This window comes from Salvelinus sp. IW2-2015, linkage group LG28, assembly GCF_002910315.2.
Source record: "Salvelinus sp. IW2-2015 linkage group LG28, ASM291031v2, whole genome shotgun sequence".
In the NCBI taxonomy this organism is placed as follows: domain Eukaryota; kingdom Metazoa; phylum Chordata; class Actinopteri; order Salmoniformes; family Salmonidae; genus Salvelinus; species Salvelinus sp. IW2-2015.
The window spans coordinates 28,632,028-28,654,468 of record NC_036868.1 but is presented as its reverse complement, the minus strand read 5'-3'; the positions used below and the strand labels follow the sequence as shown (position 1 = coordinate 28,654,468).

General features: G+C 41.0%; 1 protein-coding gene across 1 annotated transcript in view; it reads right to left on the bottom strand.

Annotated features, from left to right (window-relative positions):
• The window catches only part of LOC111954294 (fibronectin type III domain-containing protein 1-like), a 57,281-nt gene that overhangs the window by 12,365 nt on the left and 22,475 nt on the right, over positions 1 to 22,441 (bottom strand). The window contains exon 9 of the mRNA XM_070435884.1: positions 15,210 to 15,318. Within this exon, the coding sequence (XP_070291985.1) occupies positions 15,210 to 15,318 (109 nt within the window). The remainder of the gene's footprint in view (positions 1 to 15,209; positions 15,319 to 22,441) is intronic.

Here is a 22,441-nt window from a genome sequence, read left to right as displayed (position 1 = left end):
ATGGTTTATGAGACTGCACTTCAAGAAACTTTCAAAGTACTTGAAACTTTCCGGATTCCCTTGCCTTCATGTCTTAAAGTAATGATGGACTGTCGTTTCTCTTTGCTTATTTGAACTGTTCTTGCCATAATATGGACTTGGTATTTTACCCAGTAGGGCTTTCTTCTGTATACCACCCCTACCTTGTCACAACACAACTGATTGGCTCAAACGCATTAAGAAGGAAAGAAATTCCACAAATTGACTTTCACCAAGGAACACCTGATCATTTAAATGCATTCCAGGTGACTACCTCATGAAGCTGGTTGAGAGAATGCCAAGAGTGTGCAAAGCTGTCATCAAGGCAAAGGGTGGCTACTTTGAAGAATCTCAAATACAAAACATTTGTTGATTTGTTTAACACTTTTTTGGTTACTACATGATTCCATATGTGTTATTTCATAGTTTTGATTTCTTCACTATTATTCTACAATGTAGAAAATAGTCCAAATAAAGAAAAACCCTGGAATGAGTAGGTGAGTCCAAACGTTTGACAGGTACTGTACATTTTCTCTAAATCCATTGACTTCAGATCTTGACTTAAATAAAAACTCACTCAAAAACAATAATTTGGTATATTTTTCAAGATATAGGACTTTCAAAAGCAAATTGTAACTTAATCTTAATTGGGGAYGACGGGCTTGTGGTCATGGCTGGAGCGGAATCAGCGGAATGGTATCAAATAATTTTTATGCCATTCCATTCACTCAGTTCTGGACTTTTATTATGAGCTGTCCTCTCCCCATTAGCCTCCTATGCCTGCCACATCATCYTGATGATGCGTTTTGCATCATATGATGCGTTTTACATCATCATCATGATATGGCAAGTTACAATTTGCTTTTTGAAAGTTCTATATCTTTAAAACATGATCGCTGACATGCAAAACATTTTGGGACTGCATCAACAGTGGACTAATGAAACAAGACCAAAATATATATTTTTTGTGAATTATTCCTTTAATTAAAACCCAAGCCAATCTCATCATGTAGGACAGTTTCATGCCTTTCAGTTGTTTAGTGAGCAGCATTCTCCATCCTGGGCTTATTACGGAGACAGCTGTCGAGGAGGTGTAGAATTGGTGCATTGGTATATATATATGTGTGTGACTGCTTGAAGTAGGGTGTGTGCTTGCGTGCTCGAGGGCGCGTGTGTGTATGTGGAGACGAGGGGTAGTGTTGCGACTATAATGTATACATGCCTTTAGATGGATCCTTACAGACAGCCACACCCAGACTCAGGTGAACCTTCCATGAACAATTATAAACTGTCAATCACTCTACCCGCTTTTTCTACACAACGTTTTTACTCATGAATGTACACACACATCCACGCATACACAAGTCATATGCAGGCATGCACAAACAGACAGACACACAAACCACAGAGCAAGAGCAAATGCATGCACAGTAGGCTTCTACATTCCAAAGTTAGGAATTTAGGAACATCTGTCTGTGCGTGTGTGCGTGTCTGTGTGTGTTCCCGCAGTGCCCAGGTGGGATGGGTATTGGAGGGTTTGGTGGGGTCGATTCTTTTGCCCCAGACTGTATAGTAGTCTTGTGATGGCTGATGTATTCCTACTGGTGGCTTGGGAGTGGCTGTGGGACACCACTGTCGTCATTGAAAGTGTGAAGGAGTGTCTACGCATGGTACGTGTGTGATGTGTTGGCGTTTGGTATAGCCTGGCCTGGCTGTTGGATTATGTTGTATTACTGGGTTGTGCGTTAGTCCGTTACAGTGTGGTCGAGTGGGGCTGGGGTGCCCGTGGAGGCCGGTCCTGATCTTTCAGTTGCCTACGTGGTCGCTCGCTTTTTCCAGTCCTTCTAGCAGGCGTTCCTCCTGGTACTCGCTGACACACCACTCTTTTCTGGTGACTTTCATGTTCCTTTCTGGGTACCGTGGTTGATACCCCAGGAATGTCCCCCCTCCTGCCACGTGTTATTCTATCCCTCTCTCTTGGCTCTCGCTACTCGGGGCAGCCGCCAGGCTCCGTTCGATAGCCTGGCCCTGTTTCTTCACTGTCGTTCACTGCTCGGAGCCTCAATGATGTTGCTGCATCCGTCGTGCCGTCCCTTCGTAAACTAACTTGCTAGTCTATGTTCACGGTTTTGAATACTGCGTATCACTTCCTATTGATCCATTCTTACGTCGAACTGTATAGTCAACACACGCGTGGTGTGTGTGTAGCCTTTACATGCTCCGTGTCAACTTTCTCCACGGGGGTCACTTTTTGGGTGTTTTTTTTACTTTGCTTGGCTAGGAGTGATCCCTCCGCACTCCGCATAATTTGCCCACCGCGCTTTGAGTGTTTTCAGGGGGGTGCCCGAATCTAAGCGTTGCGGTGCGAAACTCAGGGCTGTTCTCTTGCTCAGTGTGTGATCCTATTTTTCTGTGGTGCATACATCTATCTCGGGACGCGTAACTTGTGGTCGGGGGGAACGATGTCTGGAGTAAAGCTACTTACTCAATAGTATATTAAGGACACAATAGTGGAAAAGTGAAAGATGTCGCCTTATCTTAAAGTGTATAGAAGCTCGCCAAACATTGATGTATTTCTTTGACCATAAGTTGTACTTTAGTTTTTCAACACGCAAAGAATTGAGGATTGGCCGAGCTGGATCATCATTGGGTAATGGCAATATCTGTCAATTGTGGACAGGGCTTAATCGGAGAGTAATGTGGAAAGCTTAGACCCTTGTGCATCGAGCTAAAGGGACACACTGAGATCCCTAGAAAAACGGGTTGCAGCGGTAGAATTGTGCCTCCACAATTATTAGGTGTGACTAAGATGCTCGAACTTTTTAAAAGGCACTTATGTCTGTCTTTCTATGTAGATGACTCTAGTCCTTGGAGTGACATATCGGGGATAATGAGCAACAGAATGACCGCGGACAAGCCATTCAGACATTTAGGGCATGATAGAAGTAGTTTATCTTGGATTTAGGGCAGGACGTGTAGTATGGACTATGATACTAGGCATCTACTCATGAAACTGAGTGGAGCACGTTGTAGAGTGGTTCTAAACACGCGAAATGGAAGGCCATTTGGCAGAAATCCTATTCCTGGTAATGAGAGCTTAATCTATGTATGTATATTGAGAGATAAAAGAAAGAAAGTTTGCGCTAGCTTAAGTGATGGCAGTTGCCACACTGTTGTCGGTCACTGGGGTATCACACAGGACTGTGATGTTAGAAATCACGCCTACGCAGTGTTTCAGTTTCGGTACTTAACAGGAGGTTCTATACCTCTCTCTAGTATATGAACAGTCCACCCTAGATTTTAAGAATGCTCTCTTTCTCTTCATGAGAGATGATCAACAATGGGATATTAGAACACAATGCTTGCTGCTTGAGCAAGCTTTTGCTCTGGGAAGTAAGAGTGATCCTACAGCTTCTATCCCAACATTTTAATACATTGTGGTGTTGTCGTGTTTTTCACACCGTAGGTTAATGTTTCTTTTCAATACCCGTGTCCTATGGCTTACTTCTCTGAGAGGGCGCCCATTATCAATCTGTGACAGAGGAGAATTTAAGTTTGTTTGCTCAGGGCACAGACAGATATTTCAACTTTCATATCAGGTATGAAAAATTACAACTTTTTATTTGACTTGCCAAAGTCTCTATACTGTAGTCTAAGACTGCACTCCTGTTCCAGAGATGTAATATTGGTGTGCTAGATTTGGCCTAAGTATTGCTTAATGAGAACTTAGTTATATAATGTAAATTGGATGTTGATGGATTTGTTAGCAACTATCAGGTAAGTATGCTGATTGATACAATATTTGACGCTGGTTCCATATTGCAAAAATTGCGTTTATTCAATCAGCTGTTTATACGACAGAAATGGAAATTTTGCCTGGCTATGGGCATTTTAAAAAAATGGTTGGCAGAATTTTAGTAGGGAAATTTAGTACCTCAGTTTTAGTTATGATGCTAACGATGTTGTTAAGGAATTTGAATTGCTTCTGAAGTAATCTAAATCCGATAATACTTACATTTGATTGAGGGGACTAAGGAGTCTAACAGGACGTCAATAACATGAGTCTTGTGCTGATGATCTTGCTTACGTCTTAGAGTACTTAAATAGATATTAGTTTGTAGTCATGTTCATATAGTCGCTTTAGCAAATTAGATGTGATTCTCTTACTATGATGATGTCGAAGAATGTAGGGAATTTAAGTCGTAGACTATCGTAAAATTGGTCGGGTAGCACTAGAGTACTGACAGCGACTCCCATGGTTCAATTGGGCTTAAAGGCATGGTTGCGGAACAACCGGAGAGGGGAAAAAGGAGAAGAATAGGAATATAGGCTCCATTTGGGCAATGTTGTACGCGGACACATATTCTACGACAGCTAATGTGGAGGGTGTTGTGGGCATATCTGATAATCATTGGAACGGAAAAATGTAATAGTAGTCAAAATATATAAGGACAGTTACCTTTATCTCTTAAGGATGAGGCATAACTAAGATTTGGTTATGACGTTCACCATTTGAGGCACTACTCTTGTCAATCTCAGTAACTTATTAGCGAGGAATTAGGAGATATCGCTATGCTAGAAAAAGGCCTAAGTCTGTAGCTTAATATGAAATTCTGCTTATCATTATTATTAAAAGCTCTATGTCAGGCAAATTTCCAATTTTAATGTTTTTATTGTAGAGATGTGTTAAATATACGTCTGGAGCAAGAAGAACTGAGTGGTGGAGTATTTGGTAAATCATGGAAGAAAATTGAATGTATGTTTAGTTCAAATTACTAATCACATCAGTTGATTGATAATATATAGTTCAATCAGAATACTCAGAGCCAGTCATTAGCTACCAATTAAATTTTAGGATCTGAGGAGTATAGATCAGTAGAACCTAGCAGTTATAGATAATATGGGATCAGAATGAATTTATAGTTTTTATCACTGAAAAATCTAGTTTTGAATATATCTATATATAACTTAAGAGACATAACAGCGAGGATTGAGGAATTAAACAGTGGTACTCCGTATGTAGGATGCTCCTATGTGTGCCAGAGGGATGTGCCTAGACATAAGGTGGATATGAATAAAATACATCTTGTACTGTATCGATGGTGTGATTAGGAACAGAATAACTTAATTTTACAAATTGGGGGGTTAATGGTGAGGGTTATGTCCTCACTCAGGAAAGCGTGTAAAGCAGAGATGTCAAATAGCATTTGATAGTTCCTGAGAGAGAAGAAGATTTAAATCTGGATGGCTTTGGTAACAGAGGAAGAAAGTATTATAAAGAACCCTGTGATAGTACAAACTTAAACAACGCTGAGGCAAGAATCTCTACACATCAGAGACCAGACGAGCGAACACGACTATGCTAGAATCCGGTATATCTTACCAATACATGAGTAAGCCTGGAAAGGACGATCTTAAATGGTTAATTTGCTGGTTTGTAGTGACATTTGAGAAGGCAAGGTGCTGCATAGGAATATCCTAGATCTAGTCAGACCTAAATTAACTGAAAGGTATGTTAGTCTATGTCTTATTTTGGGGGTGTATCCAAATGGGGACCTATATGTGCAGCTACATTTGGACGGGACATAAGATAAGGGCATTTAAGGGCAGTTCATTAATGAATGTATCACTTTGCAATCTTAGGGATTCCTTGGTTGTTCCTCCTGTGTGGAAGTTATGTTACTTTTCACCTCCTTTTAAGCGACTGATCAGTGTGACTATTTGATCATTACCATAGAGATCGAATCGATTATCAGTGGTAAGAATTAATAAACTATGTGAGACTCATCCCAGTTCTTTTGGGGGTACCTTACTACTATTAATATATGCGACCTTTTCACCTTCTAATACAGAAAATCATGTACTTTTACTTAATTTTTCGACAAATATGCGATTGAATGAAGCGAAGAAGATGTAGCTGATCAACCTACGAGAATCGTTCGTACAGTTGATTGGAATCCTAAACACAAAGCTAGTTGTAAATTAGTTGAGTGTGGTGTGCATGGCTAATCGTTAATAAGAAAAGAAAGGCATTGGTTTGCTAATATATGATTTGAATGATTAACTTTGCATAGTATTTTTAATTCTTTATTTGAAACTTATTAATTACTTAATTTAGACTTCAGTATATTTTACTAGGTGATCATTTTATGAGTATTTAATGAGTTTTTAGCAGTGAAAGAGAGTAGTAGGAAGATGGTCGTTTCGAGCGATCTGAGAGCTCCGTAATCTGCAATAGGAGGATGGAATAGACAAGTGTTTGTGGTGTTTTATTATTCATACATGGTAATGTACGCATAAGAAAATCAGAAATGATGTTGGTGGTGCTGAGAGAATCTTATATGAAGATTTTACTGCAAAGAGTGAGGTGTGATGATGATTGTCCTGTTATTCCATGGCTGCGGCATGCTTCGTAGCCAGATAGTACCGAATAAGGTGACAGCACGAGTCTAGTCAGCTACGAGTATCAGTACGACTGATCGAACATAGTAATGTTAGCAATTAATGCTTGTATAAAATAATTTTTGGGGAAATTTTATATATCAAATACGTTCAAACTTAATGCTGTATAGATGTGTTATTAAGCTTACTACTTTGTAGAGATATTTATGGCCTTTATGTATACAATGCTGGAGGTGTTAGGATAGTTGTTACATTATTCATGATGTCACGGTCTTTAGAGATTCATAAATAGGTGTGAAGAAGTTATGGTGTATGCGAAGGTTATAAAGTAAGATTAGCCTAGGAGGTTGAAACAGGGTCAAGTTAATTTGGTGAATGGGTTTAGCTTGTAGAGAAACAGTGTGAGACAGTTGTGAGTTATATTACTTATTAAGCGTGTATGGTGAACTCTGTTATGGAGGGGTTGTATCACTGAGTGTGTTAGCAGGAATCTAGTTGTTTATACTGTAGCAAAGATTTTTCCTGATGTGATTTAGACTGATATGAATCATGTGACTCCTTTGGTGACTTTGCTTAACGTGATCTATTTTTATATGAGCTTCGAAGTAAAGAAAATTTTGTTTGCTGTTGTTTCGCGGCAACCACTTCAAACTATAGCCTATTGAGGCCACATAGTGAGGACCATGGATTGAAAAAGTTGACAAAAAGGTATGATTGATCTGTCTGTTACCTGGCTCATTAAATGAGCTAATATTGTAAGCATGACTATTTTGATTAATGTCTATGACTATTAATATTCTGTGAATTTTTTGATTTAGAAAAGGAAATAATTTGCATGATGAATCGGCAGGGAAATACTTATCTTGCACTAATTGAATGGTGGATATATTTCCATGTTTAATATCATGCAACAGTAGGGCATAAGCTCTTGAGTCATTGAGATATCTTCAAAGTTGCCTATGATAAGCTTTCTACCTATTGGATCTCACATCAGCTTCACCTGGAAGTTTCACGTAAGAAGGATTCAATTGAGCACTTGTTGGTTGTTTCGAACTGTGGGTCAACTCACTGAGCATCGTGAGCTGGTCAATTACCTTTATTGGTTGTTCAGAATTTTCGTCTTCTCGTGATTCTCTGGTACAGTTTAACTTACGATGCTCTGCACAACATCACACTACAGTCCCACGAAGGTCGTTCTCATCGCTCCTGAAAGCGCGGCCGCTATGAGAAGGAACACCACTTAAGTCTCAAAGCGAGTGACGTACACCATAGGATTGAACGCTTTATTAGCGCACACCATCGCTAACTAGCTAGCCATTCCTACATGGTTTCACTACACTTTAGTGCTGCTTTGATACGAACTCCTAGAGTCGACACATTCTTTTGGAAGATATGGAACCCCAAATTGATGCTACACAGGTACAGTTTGTCTGGTTTGATCTTATTGTACGGAAAGATATTCGGTTGTGTGTGATGGTTTGTCCTCTGACATAATCAACTGTATATTTTGTGTTCTCAAGGTTCGTTTTAAGGACTAGTGATTTCCTATATATATATATACTACTACTTACGTCTTGGTGATGTCATTTCGGAAACAAATGTTATTTCACATGCTGGCCGACGAATTCGATTGTGTAACATTTAGATGGAAAATTGGTGGAACCCCAAATTTCCCTCCCGAAACCTATGGTTTCAGCATAAGGCTGGATGGCAGCAAAGATAGTTTAGATTGATCATGACTACGACGAAAAGTTACACAAGCGGAGTGCTGTATGTCTAGAGAAGGTCTAATTTATTTTATTTTTTTTTTTTATTAAGCCTTTTATTTGAACAAGGTGAGGCAAAGTTAGAAAAGTTTTTCTCATGTTACAATTGGACTGGCAAGGATAAAGAAAGCATGTTTCGACACATAACAATAACACATGTTAACATGAGTAAACAAATATAGTCAATAATAGTGAAAAAATAAGTCTGTTTAACAGATGTGAGCCAAGTGAGGTGAGATAGAGGGAGGTGAAGGAACAAATATATGTTAGAATGATAAAATAGGCACTGGATGTGAAAGTGAATCAACAGAGCAGTAAATAAAAATAAAAAAAAACACTGGAATGGTTAGATTTGCAGCAAGTGAAATGTGCAAAGTAGAGACGATATGGGGTGCAAAGACAAGAAAATTAATAAATAACAGTATGGAGATGAGGTAGGTTGCTAAGATAGATGGGTCTATGTACAGGTGCAAGTAGGATCTAGTGACTGCTCTGAAGTGGTGCTTAAAGCTAGTGAGGAGATATGAGTTTCCAGTTTCAGAGATTTTTTGAGATTCGTTCAGCCATTGGCAGCCAGAATGAAGGACTGGAAGGAAAGAGCGTCCAAAGAAGAATTTCTTTGGGGGTGTAAGAGTAGATATACTGCGGAGCGCGTGCTACATGAGTGGTTGCTGCTATGGTGACCAGCTGAGCTAGATAAGGCGGGACTTACCTAGCGAGGACTTGTATATGAAACTGAGGCCAGTGGGTTTGGCGACGAGTATGAACAGTGAGGCACAAGAGTAGTACAGATGCAATGGTGGTAGTATATGGGCTTTTGGAGAAAACGGATGCACTGTGATAATCTGCATCCAGTTTGTTGAGTAGGTTTGGAGGCTATGTTTTGATAAAATGATGGACATACCGAAGTCGCAGGATGTGGTGGTGGTGTTTACAAGTATGTTTGGCAGATGAGTAAAGGATGCTTTTGGTTGGGATAAGGAACGCAATTCTAGATTGATCTTGGATTGGAGAATGCTTTATGATGAGTCTGGAGGAGATTTACAGTCTAACCAGACACGCCAGGTAATTTTGTAGTTGTGCAATATCTAAGGTCACGTCAGTAGTGGACACGTCAGAGTAGCAGTCGTGCTGGAAGAGCTGCTCATGGTTGGCATGTTCGATCGATATATATTTATTTACTTGTAGGCAGTGGAGGCACAGAAGGAGAGTTGTATGGCAATTGAAAGGCTCGTCTGGAGAGTTGCATTAACAATCAGTGTCCTAAAAGAAGGCCAGAAGTATACAGAATAGGTGTCGTCTGCTGTAGAGGTGGAATCAGAAGGAATCACGCAGCAGCAGAGACTGATTTTCAGAATAAGGAAAGGTTGGTCCAGAAATTGAAACCTGTGGCACGTCCATAGAGACTGCCAGAGGCCGGACAACAGCCCCTACCGATTTGACACTGAACTATCAGAGAAGTAGTTGGTAACAGGCGAAGGCAAATCTTATGAGAACCAGGCTGTGAGTCTGCCAATAAGAATGTGGTGATGACGGAGTCAAAAGCCTGCAGGCAATGAATGGCTGCACAGATAAAGTTTCCTATGAATCGTTAAGATGTGTTTATGACTTGAAGAGTGTGATGGTGCTGACACTTCTGAAACCGATTGCATAAGCGGGAAGGGTGTGTGGGTTCGACTGGTCCGGTATCGTTTAGTTGACGTGGCTTTCGAAGACTAATGAAGGCAGGGTAGGATGATATAGGTCTGTAGGAGTTAAGGGTCAAGGGTGTCCCTATTGAAGAGGGGGATAACGCAGCTGCTTTCCATCTTTGGGGATTGCGGACGACACGAAAGAGAGGGTTGAAGAGGTGTAAAGTAGGTAGAAGTGACTATAAGTTTGCTAGAGATGATTTCTTTAAATATAGAAAGGGTTATAGATTAATCTAGCCGGCTTGATGATTGTAAGGGTCCTAGTATGTATTGCAACGTATATTTAGGGATATCAGCTGAATGTATTTGGGAGAAAGGAAATGGGGGGAAGCTGGGCGAGTGCAGAGGGGAGGCAGTGCTTTGTCCGGGGTGGGGAGCCAATGGAAAAGCTGCCAGCAGGGAAAATGGCTTATTGAATTCAATGGTATAGTGGATTTGTCGGTGGGGTGACAGTGTTCTAATTTCAAGAGCGGTTGATGGCTGTGGAGGAGGGTGTACTTATTCTCCATGGAACTTAACGTGTCCCAGAACTTTTTTGGAATTGGTGTTGCAGGAAGAATTCGCTTGTGGAAAGGTAGACCTTGGCGTTTAAACTGCTGTGTATATTTGGTTTGGCTTCCCTGAAAGTTGCATATAAGGGGGTGTGTTCGGATGCTAATAGAGAAACATAGAGATGTTTTTCTGTTGTTAAGGGAATCAGGATCAGGAGAGAACCAGGGCTATATTGTTCACTGGTTCTAAATTTATTGAATGGGGCATGCTTATTCAGATGGTGAGGAAGATTTTTAAAAGAAGACAGGCACCTACTTGACGGGATGAGATCGATTATCTTTCCATGGAATAACCCGCAGGTGATTAGAAAGGGCCTGCTTGCGCTGAAGTGTTTCAGGGAGGTTTGACAGTGATGGAGGTGGTGGTCGTTTGACCGTACAGCCCAATTCGGACGGCAAATGAGCAGTGATAGTGAGATCTTGTTGAAAACTGAGAGCAAGAGTGTATTTGGAGGCAATTTTGTTGGATGATATCTTGGCAGGGTACCGATTTACGGATTGGGGTGGTACTGGTAGTTCATTGATAATTGTGAGAGATTGAGGGGCATAAGCTAGATTGTAGGCTGGGTTTTGAGCATGTTCTATTTAGGTCGCATAGCAGACACGAATCTTGAAGAAGAATGGGGGGCATCAGTTCATCATATAGCTGTCCAGATGCTACAGCTGGGGCAGAGGGTGGCTTGCAGAGCGCAACGGAGAGAACTTGTTTTAGAGAGGTGGAATTTTAAAAAGTAGAAATTAAATTGTTTGGGAAAAGGACTGTGATAGGTAAGACAGAATCTGCGCAGTTTAGCCAGTAGATTGCAACACGCCTTTGGCGTTCTATCTTGTCTGAATATTGTAATTGGGGATGAAAATTTCATGAGTTTTGGTGTCTTTAAGGCAGGAATTCAGACACGGCTAACAGCTATCGGGTTGGGCAGAGGTGCAAAGCGTGAACAAATCAAATTTAGGGGGAGGCTTTTAACTGCAGCATGCCTGAAGCGAAGGCTATTACGGTACAGAAGTATCATAACAAAGAGCGCCTGGTGAAAATAGAGTGGAGTCCGTACTGCGCAGCGGCCTGGATTCACCTTCGTACATCACCAAGAGACAGAGATGGAGTAGGATTAAGGGTACGGCTAAAGCATATGAGAATTGGTCGCCTAGAGCACTGTAGAGAGAGTAAAGAGAGTTTCTGGGGCGATAAAATAGTTTAAAGGAATAATGTAAGACAAAGGTTTGTAGGAAGTGAAGTACAGGTGAGTAGACCTAGGTATTGATGATGATGAGTAGAGATATTGTTGCGTAGAAAGCATCATTGAACCAGTGATGTCATCGCTATGTGGGTGGTGGAACTGGAGGTGATTGTAAGTGAACAGGGCTAGAATATCTACAGTGAAATAAGCCATGAAACATTACCAGAACAGAATGGACAAAGGAATGTTACATTGGAAGCTATGCTTATGTCTTGAATCCGATAGACTCTCCGACCGTACCCAAATAAGACCCTTCCACCGGCCGCTGTATGCCGATGAGTCATCCCCGGGTCTGTCCGCGCACGGCCATCATCGTCTCCCCCTCTCTCTCTCTCTCCCTCCTCTCTCTCTCTCTCTCTCTCTCTCTCTCTCTCTCCTCTCTCTCTTCTCTCTCTCTTCCTTCTCTCTCTCCTCTCTCTCTCTCTCCTCCTCTCTTCTCTCTCTCGCTCTTCTCCTCTTCTCGTCTCCTCTCTTCTCTCTCTCATCTCTGGTCTCTCTCTCCTTGTCTCTGTGTGTTCCTGCCGGTACTTGGTGGAGTAAATCTTCAGGCACATTCAATTGTTTTTCAACACGAGCGATGATTTAGAAACGTGTTTTCAAACCTGCCTTTACCCAGTTAGCTCTGATTTACATCACTCTGATGGCTTCTTAATAACTTACTGTATATAAGCATTACAATACCACACTGTGCTGGTCTCTGACTGGGGCTGACATCACACAGACATGCATAGAATTACACACACAAAAACAGACACAGTTAACACATGTTATGTGTTTAACATCCCTGAGACCTACCGGCAACAAAAATCATATAAAACGAACATTCCAATATCCTATAGGTAGGCCCAAAAAATTGCCAAAGACTCCGGCCACCCCAAGCCATAGACTGTTCACTTTTCTACCGTCTGGCAAATGGTACCGGAGCYTCGGCTCTTGGACCAAAAGGCGCCGAGACAGCTTCTACCCCCCAAGCCATAAGACTGATAAATAGCCAGACTGCTAAATAGTGAATTAATGGTAYAATTCCTGACATTTAATCCTAGTAAAAATTCTCTAAGAGGTTGGAGGATGTCCTCCGGACGTTGTCATAATTACTGTGTAAATCTATGGAAGGGGGTGAGAACCCTGAGCCTCCTAGGTTTTGTATTGAAGGCAATGTGCCCCGAGGAGGACGGAAGCTAGTTGAGGCTACTGTCATGACTTTCCCTTCTGGGTGYGGATCAAAGAGAGCCCCCCTCTCTCTCTTGAGAGTGGAATGTCTGAGTGTTACAACAGACAGAAGCTTTGCAGTATTTTAACATGAAAAGATGGGACATTGAAACAATATTTCTAACATAAATAATGTGGGAAATGGTTGTTGGGGCTCCAAACAATAATCATGTCAAATCAGTTGTTGTTTTGTGATATCATTAAGGATGGTATAACTAAATAACTATCTCTGAAAGTGTACGCATTCAAGGGGTCAGGTTTACATCTAAATGTTGTTCAACTTATATGATTACATATGAAACTATTTTTGAAAAGATAGCAAGATGATTTTAGCCTTCTAAATGAGATAYTTGTTGTCATAGAAAGTTTTACCCAGTCAGTAACCACATCCACGTGAGCACAGACATTATGTCAACAGGATGGAATGCCCCATTTTTCCAGAGTGCATAAAAGGACTGCTAACGAAATTTACCACAGACCAAAAAATGCCGGGTCGCTGCCGGTGTAGAAAGTGATCCAACTGTACCCTGAATAATCAACCGAAGACTCGGCCGAAGATTTCCTTTCACCACCATAGATACCTCTAAAGGATCTATTCTAACAAGCTTCTCTGAACACCGTGTGGTACACCTCTGGAGGAACCCTTCTAACAGACACTGTTAGACCTAGAAGCTACAACTACAAAGGAGTCTCTGGTTGACAAACAAAGTAAATAACTCACGGACACTAGAGAAGCTTTAACCAAGTTGAATTCTTCCCAAAGGTTCTGTACAGCTGTAATCAGGACAACCCAACATTTGTCCCATCCAGATATTTATATCCCACTTAAGACACTCCCTCGCTGCAATCCTTACAGTTTATGCCCAACAGGAAAAGGTTAATCAAATACGAAACCCTGATTACTCCCTTAAGGGGAACTGACCTCACCTCCTGACCTCAACCCCTCCTTCATCTAATCCACAGATGTCCATCTGTCTCCCCTGTATCAACACGGTGCTCTGCTCCCATCCCCCAACACATTCCAACACATTCCACAGCTATCTCTCCTTCTTCAGATATTCAATATCTCAATGTTCAAAATGTCGAACCCAACACATGAGCATAGCTTCCACATGTATGTACAATAAGTTGACTCTCTCTCCCTCTCCCTCTCCTTACATGCCCCTCCCTTTTCATTGTGTACCAAGCCATCATATCGGGTTAGTCCACTAGGGACTTTCCATTGCATTATGTCAGTAATCAACGTATAATCTATCCTGTGTGTGTGTTTATGTAATTCTGTGTGATTATTTAGTTAGTTAGTAAATAAATAATTAAGCCAATTTGTGTATTGCTGAATCGTCATTTAGACTAGGGTTCATGCAGATTTGAAGTCAACGCCGTTCAGAACGAGACTGATGAGGTAATAATAATTAATGGATGACTAATATGATAACGATATATTCTGATATATTCTTGAGTTAATTCGGGAAACGGTAACTCATTAAACAAACTTTTCCATTGTGCCCCAAGTTACTAATGAGTTAATTGTTACATGATTCATTTAATAATGAAACATAGTTAATTGATTTGATAAAATAGCCATCATCACATTAATGATAGTCACGTCACGACATTACTGGAGACCTTCATTGCAAAGCAGTGTGTTTTAACCAAATATTTGGTGACGTGAATATATTTAGTGTCATTTTATCTGAAAAGTTTTTTTTCAGAAATTCACTAAGGAGAATGGTCCTCCCTTTCCTCCTTTGAGGAGCCTCTGCTGACATATACGCATACCGGCACGACACAAACACAAATACAAACACACATGCACACCCTCACACACACACTTTTACACTCGTCATTTGCTGCTGCTACTCTGTTCTTTATTTCACTCTAACTTCTATCTATCCGGATGCCTAGTCACATTACCTTGCCTTCATGTACATATCTACCTCAAGTACCTTGTATCTCTGCACATTGATCTGGTACTGGTACTCCCTGTATATACCGTAGCTCCATTCTTGTGTATTTTATTTMATTCATTTCATGTTAGTTACTATTTTATTTTGTATTKTTATTTTTAAACGCTGCATCGTTGGGAAAGCTTCATAAGCAAGCAATTCACTGTAAAGCCTACACAAGCTGTATTCTGCGCATGTGATGAATAGAATTTGATTTGATTTYTAGTTATAAATACTTACACACAGACGCAAAACACGTAGGCAAACACCTCCACAGACGCACACACATGGGTAAAGAGTATACGAGCCGTAACATCTCGCATATCCTTTAGTTTGTATAACCAGCCCATTGTGTAAGACATTAAACACACAGAGAGCATATTCTCACCTGGAGTTAGGTTTGAGGTTTTCTACAGCCAGATGTGAGCCGCTGGATGCACTGGAGGACCACCTGTTGTTGAGGACGTCATCGTATGAGGCACTGTGGACCATGTAGCCTGCAGGGGTCACACACAAGGCGCGAGTCAGGGGCCAAAGGTCACCAGAGGTTAGAGAGGGGAGGGATCGAACATTGATCCATTTTAAAGTTTGAGAAGGAGAAATAGAATGTGTCCATGTTGGTTTTGATGTGTAGCCAAAGGTAAGGGTGGTCTGATGTTAGAGAGGAAATATTTACTTTGAGAGGAGAGCGATTGGAGGCAGAAGAACGATCCCAACTAATTTGAGGTATCAGTGGTTTTAAACTAGAGACAGCCGCAGTCACGGCACATTGTGGATCTGCCAACCACTACACATACAGAGACAATCTGTTTCTCTGTTTCTCACCTCTTGTCTTGCCTCTCCTCTCACACACACATAATGGTAAACCTCCATAAAGCCCCATTTCAGTACGTGAGTGCTGAGGTCATGGAATGCTCAGATCATGCCACTCAGCCAGTGGAAACTCTACAAGGGCGGTGCTCCCCGCCACATCTAGCTCCTATGTGTTCGTATTTTTGCTGGAGCCCTGCCAACATAGCTGGCTCAAGGTGGAGGGAAGGAGGAGGAGGGAACCACTACCACAGGCACCAGTCTTTCTCTCTGATTGTGTTGTTCCCTCTTTCTCTCCCTCTCTTTAATTTTTTCTCTATCACTATATTTTGTAATCAGAAGTGTGAAAACAGAAGCACTGTRGCAGCCTGTCACTCACTTATCCTTCTCTCCTCACTCTTTCATTCTCTCTCAACCCTGCTGTCTCTCTCTCCCTCTTTCTTTCGTCTTTCCTTTGCTCATCTTTCTGACAACGCAGCCAATAAGGGAATAAAAATGAGGAAAGGTGAAATATTTAATWTATGTGTTAAAAAAAATACATTCCAACATATATTACAAAATGTATTTACAATGTATATATAAATCCATGTAAAATGTGTCYCAATATATGTTAAATGCATCGGGAAATGTGTTTAATGTATTTCAAAATACAATCTGAAGTACAATGAAAATGTATTTTAGAATATATTTTCAGATACATTTTCACATGTATTTATCAATATATTTGGTAATTTTTTTTAAAACATCTTTAGAAAGGTTTTGTTGGGTTTTTCTGTATTTCTACTATTTTCAACATTGTAGAATAATAGTGAAGACATCAAACTATGAAATAACATATGGAATCATGTAATAACCAAAAAAGTGTTAAACAAATAAAAATGCATTTTAAATGTTAGATTCTTCAAAGTAGCCACCCTTTGCCTTGATGACAGCTTTGCACACTCTTGCCATTCTCTCAACCAGCTTCATGAGGTAGTCACCTGGAATGCATTTCAGTTAACAGGTGTGCCTTGTTAAAAGTACATTTGTGGAATTTCTTTCCTTCTTAATGCGTTTGAGCCAATTAGTTATGTTATGACCAGGTAGGGTTGGTATACAGAAGATAGCCCTATTTGGTAAAAAAKCAAGTCKATTTTATGGCAAGAATAGCTCAAATAAGGAAAGAGAAACGACAGTCCATCATTACTTTAAGACATGAAGGCAAGTCAATCCCGAAAATGTCAAGAACTTTTAAAGTTTCTTCAAGTGCAGCRGCAAAAGCTATCAAGCTCTATGATGAAACTGGCTCTCATGAGGACCGCCACAGGAAAGGAAGAACCAGAGTTACCTCTGCTGGAGAGGATAAGAAATTACAGCACCTTGAATTGCAGCCCAAATAAATGCATCACAGAGTTCAAGTAACAGACACATCTCAACATCAACTGTTCAGAGGAGACTGCGTGAATCAGGCCTTCATGTTTGAATTGCTGCAAAGAAACCACTACTAAAGTACACCAATAATAATAAGAAACTTGCAAGGCCCAAAAAACACAAGCAATGGACATTAGACTGGTGGAAATCTGTCCTTGGTCTGATGAGTCCAAATGTTAGATTTTTGGTTCCAACTGCCGTGTCTTTGTGAGACGCAGAGTAGGTGAATGGATGATCTCTGCATGTGCGGTTCCCACCGTGAAGTTTTGCACCGTGAAGTTTTTGCAGGTGTGATGGTGTTGTGGGTGCTTTGCTGGTGACACTGTCAGTAATTTATTTAGAATTCAAGGCACGCTTTACCAGCATGGCTACCACAGCATTCTGCAGTGATACGCCATCCCATCTGGTTTGCGCTTAGTGGGACTATCATTTGTTTTTCAACAGAACACTGACCCAACACACCTCCAGGCTGTGTAAGGGCTATTTGACCAAGAAGGAGAGTGATGGAGTGCTGCATCAGATGACCTGGCCTCCACAATCACCCGACCTCAACCCAATTGAGATGGTTTGGGATGAGTTGGACCGCAGAGTGAAGGAAAAGCAGCCAACAAGTACCCAGCATATTTCGGAATTCCTTCAAGACTGTTGGAAAAGCATTCCAGGTTACTACCTCATGAAGATGGTTGAGAGAAAGCCAAGAGTGTGCAAAGCTGTCATCAAGGAAAAGTAAGGCTACTTTTAAGAATCTCAKATTTCAAATATATTTTGATTTGTTTAACACTTTTTTGGTTACTACTTGATTTCGACTCTGTCGAGTCCGACTCTGCTTTCGACTCTGTCAATCACCACATTCTTATTGGCAGACTCGACAGCCWTGGTTTCTCAAATGATTGCCTCGCCTGGTTTACCAACTACTTCTCTGATAGAGTTCAGTGTGTCAAATCGGAGGGCCTGTTGTCCGGACCTCTGGCAGTCTCTATGGATGTGCCACAGGGTTCAATTCTCGGGCCGACTCTTTTCTCTGTATACATCAATGATGTTGCTTTTGCTGCTGGTGAGTCTCTGATCCACCTCTACACAGACGACACCATTCTGTATACTTCTGGCCCCTCTTTGGACACTGTGTTAACWAACCTCCAGACGAGCTTCAATGCCATACAACTCTCCTTCRGTGGCCTCCAACTGCTCTTAAACGCAAGTAAAACTAAATGCATGCTATTCAATCGATCACTGCCCACACCTGCTCGCCTGTCCAGCATCTCTACTCTGGACGGCTCTGACTTAGAATACGTGGACAACTACAAATACCTGGGTGTCTGGTTAGACTGTAAACTCTCCTTCCAGACTCACATTAAGCATCTCCAATCCAAAATGAAATCTAGAATCGGCTTCCTATATCGCAACAAAGCATCCTTCACTCATGCTGCCAAACATACCCTCGTGAAACTGACCACCCTACCGATCCTCGACTTCGGTGATGTCATCTATAAAATAGCCTCCAACACTCTACTCAACAAACTGGATGCAGTCTATCACAGTGCCATCCGTTTTGTCACCAAAGRCCCATACACTACCCACCATTGCGATCTGTACGCTCTCGTTGGTTGGCCCTCGCTTCATACTTGTCGCCAAACCCACTGGCTACAGGTTATCTACAAGTCTCTGCTAGGTGAAGCCCTGCCTTATCTCAGCTCACTGGTCACCATAGCAGCACCCACTCYTAGCACGCGCTCCAGCAGGTATATCTCACTGGTCACCCCCAAAGCCAATTCCTCCTTTGGTCGTCTTTCCTTCCAGTCCTTCCAGTTCTGGCTGCCAATGACTGGAACGAACTGCAAAAATCTCTGAAGCTGGAGACTCATATCTCCCTCACTAGCTTTAAGCACCAGCTGTCAGAGCAGCTCACAGATCACTGCACCTGTACATAGCCCATCTATCTACCTACCTCATCCCCATACTGTATTTATATATTTATCTTGCTCCTTTGCACCCCAGTATCTCTACTTGCACATTCATCTTCTGCACATCTACCATTCCAGTGTTTAATTGTTATACAGTAATCCCTCGTTTATCGCGGGGGTTACGTTCGAAAATGACCCGCGATAAGTGAAATCCGCGAAATAGAAAACTTTTTTTTTTTTTACAATTAGCAACTATTACATGTATACAAATACAGTGACTCACGTGTAGGCCGTTTCGTCGACATTATGGGTTTAGGAGATGTTCGAAATTACAAGATAATTTGGCCAACTTAATGTAAATTTGCCAAGCTGTTTTATGTACGTACACATAACTGCACGAGACGACAAAATGATAGCACAATTCGTAGCATGTTTTGATACAAGAAGCGGGAGTGAGTTTTTAGCGAATCAGAATGCAGAGCACAATGCACCAAAAAAAAAAAAAAAATGCATTATGAAAATCCGCGAAATAGCGAATCCGCGATAAGTGAACCGCGAAGTGGCGAGGGATCACTGTATTGTAATTAATTCGCCACCATGGCCTGTTTATTGCCTTAACTTACCTCATTTGCACTCACTGTATATAAACTTTTTGTTTTCTTTTGTTCTACTGTATTATTGACTGTATGTTTTGTTTATTCCATGTGTAACTCTGTGTTGTTGTATGTGTCGAATTGCTATGCTTTATCTTGGCAAGGTCGCAGTTGCAAATGAGAACTTGTTCTCAACTAGCCTACCTGGTAAAATGAAGGTGAAATTAAACAAATAAAAAAGAATTACATATGTGTTATTTCATAGCTGTGATGTCTTCACTATTATTTTACAATGTAAAAATAAAGAAAAACCCTTGAATTAGTAGGTGAGTCTAAACTTTTGACTGGTGCTGTACGTGTTCGTGAGAGTCTCGACTTTCTGTGATGGTCATATTAGTGTGTTGCCCAAACTGTTCGGACGCTACAGACAGAAGTTGGCAGATCTGCAGTACCGACTTCAGACATATATATTTAACCTTGCAAAATTMTATATATTTCTGTTTGGCCAGGCYTCTGGAAGGGACCCCTAAACAATTCAGAGCAAGTTTGAGAAATGTACGTTTGTAATGTTGTCTACCCGGCCAAAAACAGAGTCTGCAAGAGCAGGTAACTGCTCGGTAAAGAACACAATTTTGTTTTGAGTCAAATCGACTTTTTCATGATCACAATTAGAACCCCAAACATCTCTGCGTCTACTCTTTGGGAAACTTTGAAAGCTTAATATCAAAGGTGAAATGATTTCCTACACCGCACATGAGAACAAACTGAAAAAGGATAGGCTATCTATGTTAACACGCTGTATTGCCCAATTAGATGACACTTATGCTGTTTCACCATCTCCGGCTATTTATAAGGAATGTTTAACTTTGCAAGCAGAATTTGACAGATTATTACCAGATCAGGTTACTGAACTGCCTGTCAAGTCTAGGTGCACTTACTATGAACAAGGAGATAAAGCCAGTAAATTATTAGCTCACAAGTTACGTCAACTATCATCATCATTTCAGATTCCTAAAATTCATACATCGTCTGGGATATCATTAGACCCTAGAGGGATCAATGAGGAGTTCAAGAGATTTTACCAGTCTCTATATACTTCTGAAAGTAATGCGGATACATTGGAATTGGAGGATTTCTTCCACTCACTTGCTGTGCCTTCGGTCAGACGGGATTTGGTTAAAAAAATTAGAGCAGCCAATCACTGTTGAAGAATTGTCTAATGCTGTCAAATCCCTTCAATCCGGGAGAAGCTCAGGGCCTGACAGCTACTCAGCAGAGTTTTATAAGAAGTTTCTCCAAAATAGCCCGTATTCTAATTGAAATGTACAATGAAGCATTTGTAAATGGTGCTCTCCCACAGACTCTCACTCAGGCAGCCATTTGTCTTATTCTTAAAAAAACAAAGACCCTCTTGACTGTGTATCATACCGTCCAATTAGCCTGCTAAATTTAGACTATAAAATTCGAGCCAAACTTCTGGAAATGCGTCTGGAAACAGTCCTCCCATCAATTATTTATCCGGAACAAACAGGATTTATAAAAAATAGACACTCATTCTTCAATCTTCAACAATTATTTAATATTATATATAACCCTTCTGTCGCCAATACCTCTGAAGTCATTATATCCCTGGATGCGGAGAAAGCGTTTGACTGGGTGGAATGGAAATACCTTTTTTAAACTCTAAATAATTTTGGCTTTGGCTCCAAATTCATGACTTGGATAAGACTTCTGTACTCATCCCCTCAAGCCTCTGTTAGGACTAATAGCAATCAGATTGCTTCCCTTTGCAACGATCCACACGCCAGGGTTGCCCTTTAAGTCCCTTACTGTTTGCCCTTGCCATAGAACCACTTGCAATAGCACTTCGCTCCAACCCCCTCATCAAAGGTATAGTCAGATACGGACACAAACAAAAACTGTCTTTATATGCAGATTATTTATTATTATACACATCCAACCTTTCTGTCTCTGTTCCTGCTGCCGTTGCCACTTTCACATCCTTCGGTCACTTAGCAGGGTATAAACTGAATCTCAGTAYAAGCGAATTGATGCCGCTTAATATGGCCGCATAAAATTCCCCTTTACATAACTTGCTATTTAAAATTGCTCACAGTGGATATATTTATCTTGGGGTACATGTCACAATCAGATTTGAAAACCTTTTTCAAGCCAACTTTGCTCCTCTTTTAACCCATACTAAGGACGATTTGTAACGCTGGTCTTTGCTACACCTCTCCTTAGTCGCAATAATTAATTATATTAAAATGAATACTCTCCCCAAATTCTTATATCTCTATCAGTGCCTTCCAATATTTCTTCCCAATACATTTTTCAAAAAGATRGACGGCCTAATACTACCCTTTATATGGGACAAAAAGCCCCCCAGGATACGAAAACAGCTTTTGCAGAGGCCCAAACCCGACGGCGGTCTAGCTCTACTGGATTTCAGATTCTATTATTGGGCCACTAACCTTAGGATCATTCAGTACTGGTTGCAGAGCCGAGAGATATTCCCACCTCCAATTTGGCTAGAGATGGAGGTCGTCTCATCTATACCGGCATCATTTGTCTTCCCTCGCTCACTCCTCCGTTACAGACCCTTACTCCCCCTTCACCAAAAATATATGTGTCAAAACAACATTGAAGATCTGGAATCCTTCCTGGTGAAACACAGTTCGACACATTTCTTATCCCACTTTCTACTCTGAAAGGCACCTTGTCAATAATCTATAGTCAAATTTGCTCACTACAAACCATCTCATTAAACAAGATGAAATCCTCATGGGAGGAGGAACTGGGTGAGGAAATATCTGATGAACTATGGGAAGGGGCACTCAAAAGGGTACATAGCTCTTCTATTTGCGCTCGACACGGTCTCATTCAATGCAAACTCATTCATAGGG